Source organism: Perkinsus marinus (genome assembly GCF_000006405.1).
Source record: "Perkinsus marinus ATCC 50983 genomic scaffold scf_1104296975560, whole genome shotgun sequence".
In the NCBI taxonomy this organism is placed as follows: Eukaryota; Perkinsozoa; order Perkinsida; family Perkinsidae; genus Perkinsus; species Perkinsus marinus.
In genome coordinates this window covers 1-3764 of record NW_003200738.1, presented here as the reverse complement: position 1 = coordinate 3764, position 3764 = coordinate 1, and the positions used below count along the sequence as shown (strand labels likewise).

Here is a 3764-nt window from a genome sequence, read left to right as displayed (position 1 = left end):
ATGTGACTTCTCATTCATGTGACATTGTCATGTCACATGAATAGTGCGGCCAGCCAGTAGCTGGCAGCCACTCATATGACTGGCTCGATCAAGAAAACGACATAGTCAACCACCGGCAGGCATGTATTCGTGGTTGATTGCTTTACTCAACAACCCAATAGCATGCCCGCATGATGCCCACGGACGAGTGACACGGTCAGCAAAACACGAGCCTCACCATGAGAGTACTGGCATAATTGCCCCGGTAACACGAAATTGAAGTTCCGAACGACGAAGTCGATTTTCCTAAGGGGACGAAATTGAAGTTCCAAAGGTGTACTCGACGAAGTTGAAAGTTCTATGACGAACTCGAAGGTTCGAGAGTCGAAATTGAAAGTTCTATTAGAACGAACTTGAACTTCCTATCGACTTCGGACGAACTTGAAAGTTCTATGACGAAGTTGAAAGTTCTAATTGCGAATATGATCTGCCCGTTTCGGATTCGTACCTCCAACTTCGTGCGTCCCGACGAAATTGATGGTTCCAAAGACGAACTAGATGTTTAAAAGGTGTAGATCGGTCCTTGCACCGAGTATTCCTGCCATTGCTCGGGTGCATCACCGTTGAAAATAGCAATGATATCGGTAGAGGTAACCCAGGCCACCGTGAATACCAGACAGTCACTTGCTGAAGGTTCGACTGATTCAAATGTACTGCATACTAAGAGGGACCACCAAAGGCGAGCGAGACTATACAAACATGAGTATTGCTGGAAACATAGACAAGGCTTACAAAGACTTACGTATCTATCCCTCGTATCGAATCAGAGAAAAGTATGGCAGGTTGATACTGACGAAGAGGCTGTGAGATGGTATGCGCCTGAGCTGTCGTCTCAGTGCACTTGGAGCCTTAGGTAATGTGCTTACCACATGACCCTAACTATAACGTGATGACCTCACCATTGGCCAGATCCTTTATTCCCGGATAAAGAGCATACAGTCTAGACGGACAGAAACGCAACCCGTGTAGGAGAGCAGAAACTGCCACACATGCGTCAAAGGTTATGCATTGTTAAATAGAGACGACGTTCTTCACTCACTCCTAAGGTAATGACCATTGTTCATGCTTCTCTGTGCATACAGTTCACCATGTTCCCTTCCCTGCGATGGTAGCTCGTCCTCACCATCTTCATCACTGTCCTCAGCTGACATCCTGATGGGATCATGCTCTGCATCGGAGTCGCTGTCAAACCTAATATCACATCACATAGTAAATTCATCAGTAATATCAATTCCATAACAAACAGCGGTGGTCATGCTCCTACCATAATAGAGTAATGACCAAGCCCAGGGATCAAACTAACTTCTATTCAAATCGTCATAATACCTTGCTCAGTAGTATTACCCCGTCCATTCCTTCTTGCCTCTCCTAGGATGCTCATCCTGTTTACTATTCTGTCCCTTCCCCTTGAAGTACTCTTCATAGCGGAAGTCCTTGGACTCGTTGAACGCCGCATGAGGGGCCAATGATGCCGATATCGGACATGGAATCAGAGACCCGTCCGGTTGGACTCTAACAGGCTTACAACACATGAGACCCCGGTGACTGCTCACCTATACGGTAAACTATTCCGCCTGTTCCTGAGCCCTACAGCATTCATAGGCCCCCATATCGGCACTAGGTGGTGTACTGGTACATCCCCTTTATATTTCATCAATACCTACACCATTGCTGCTCGCCACAGTAGCAGTATCAACACCCATTACCCCATCCATACGAGAGAAATGTTGATGCTTAGTCCCCTCGACCCTCCATGCACACATGCATCTATTATAGTCCTGTGAGCAGGCACTACCACACCGACCATCTTGGCAGCCTTTCTTCGGGTCGTGCTGCCTAGCACAACACAACATGACGACGACCTACGCAGAAGAGTATTACTACCATCTTATAGCAGCTCCCCTCGTCCTTATCTTAATACCCTCCAGTTGAGCCATAGCTATACATAGCAATGCCCTACCTCCATTACGCCAATCAGTGATAGTCTCTGTAGGTGAATATTAAACCATAAGACTACGAGTTGATCTCGCGTATTACTTGGTATCAATATATGGGGTATTTTATGGGTCTTAAAGACGGGGTCATCGAGCTCCTTGCCATGAAACCATCGACCACGGAATCCAATCTTCTTGGGAATATCCATCTTGCGCCTCTTGGCCCCCTTAGTGGTCAGTTGTTTGGGCAACATTGATAAATATAATCGAAACTATAAAACCCCACGTAAACGGCAATACGACAGCTACTAGTGTCAGTGTTGTAAATACGGTAGAGGCTATACCATTAAGCACGACTAGCAATATTACGGCTACTCTATATAGCTATATATTACATTATTAGATCATTATTACATTATTAGTACTACAGCTACTCGGTATAGAGGATGCCGATGTCATACATACAGTAGAAAGTAATGCACCAAACTCAAACGAGAGTATTACAGCTAATCGCGAGTCCAATTTATTGCATCGGAAACACAAGATCGGAGACAACGACAGAAAATATTCACTGCGAAATACACTAGATACTTACGGGGTCATCATCATCATCTTCTTGTTGTTGTTGTTGCAACCATCCCCCCTTGAAGCCTCCTCTATCCACCACATTGATGAGGTCAGGGCCGCCTTGATGTACTATTACACCATCCTGCATTACCAACACCCTAGTGGGGTGTAGCTCATCCAGCATTCGCTTGTAGTGGGATACTATCAGCATCGTTATAGACGGATCCACCTCACGTAAGGACCGGAGGGTGGTAGCTACCTGAAATAGGAACTACTATCAACGCCATGAACCGTCCGTTAACAAGATATGATACACGGTGGGTGTCTTATCGACTTTCCAAACATTAATGAGTTACCAGGATGCTAATGAGCCCTCCCTCGAGACTCGAACTTAATAGCGTCGTACTATTCACTCAAGTGAAAATGTCAGCAAGAGAACCCCTTCCCTCACTACTTGTCTTAGAGCATCTACGTCGAGGCCACTATCGATCTCATCAAAGATGCAAAGTCTAGGTCGTAGCACTACTGCATGTAGGAGCTCTACACGTTTCCGTTCACCACCCGACATCCCCGTATTAACAGGTCTATCCAGATACTCCAACAGCTCCTCCCCTCGTTCGACCTCCATCAGCCGAGACTTGGCAAAGTCATAAAACTCAAAGGGCGATAATTGTGGTAGATTCTTAGCCTGCCTGGTTGCATTCAATGCTGCATGCAATAAGGTGAAGTTAGTCAAACCAGGCACCTCAACAGGGGCCTGCCACGACATGAACAAACCGAGCTTGGAGGCACGCTCATCGACATCCAGTGACAACACATCCTCCCCCTTCATTTCAACTCCACCATGAGTAACCACATATTGCGAGTCGCCCATGAGGGTTCGAGCGAAGCTACTCTTGCCGCACCCATTAGGGCCTAGAAGGGCCACTACCTCACCCGGTTCGAGGTCGAGGGTAACCCCATTGAGGATGGGCATCTCGGGGTCCTCACTCAAGACGGTATGCAGATTCGACACGTGCAATCCCGAGGGTGATTCTGCTGGGGCATTAGACCCCTCACTTGCCCTCATTCGTATTCGACCCATAACCCGACTCGCAGCCCCCACCGCACCACTGATAGCAAGGAGCTGTAGGGCACGCTGAGCTAGGGAGAATGAGATTATACCTCCATCACTAAGGCTACTAGCAGGCACGCTAGCATAGGGAACCACCCCACTGGCCGTCA

At 47.3% G+C, this 3764-nt stretch overlaps 2 protein-coding genes across 2 annotated transcripts; both read right to left on the bottom strand.

The window, feature by feature from the left end:
- Positions 1-1070: 1070 nt before the first annotated feature.
- Positions 1071-2227, bottom strand: Pmar_PMAR016037 (conserved hypothetical protein; the record flags this gene model as incomplete). Its single annotated transcript, XM_002765210.1, has 6 exons — positions 1071-1230; positions 1384-1551; positions 1593-1699; positions 1746-1875; positions 1924-2026; positions 2077-2227. 6 exons carry the CDS (start codon positions 2225-2227, stop codon positions 1071-1073), a joined length of 819 nt encoding a protein of 272 aa, XP_002765256.1.
- Positions 2228-2541: 314 nt separating this feature from the next.
- On the bottom strand, positions 2542-3516 carry Pmar_PMAR016036 (ABC transporter, putative; the record flags this gene model as incomplete). Its single annotated transcript, XM_002765209.1, has 3 exons — positions 2542-2544; positions 2569-2799; positions 2995-3516. 3 exons carry the CDS (start codon positions 3514-3516, stop codon positions 2542-2544), a joined length of 756 nt encoding a protein of 251 aa, XP_002765255.1.
- Positions 3517-3764: the final 248 nt, after the last annotated feature.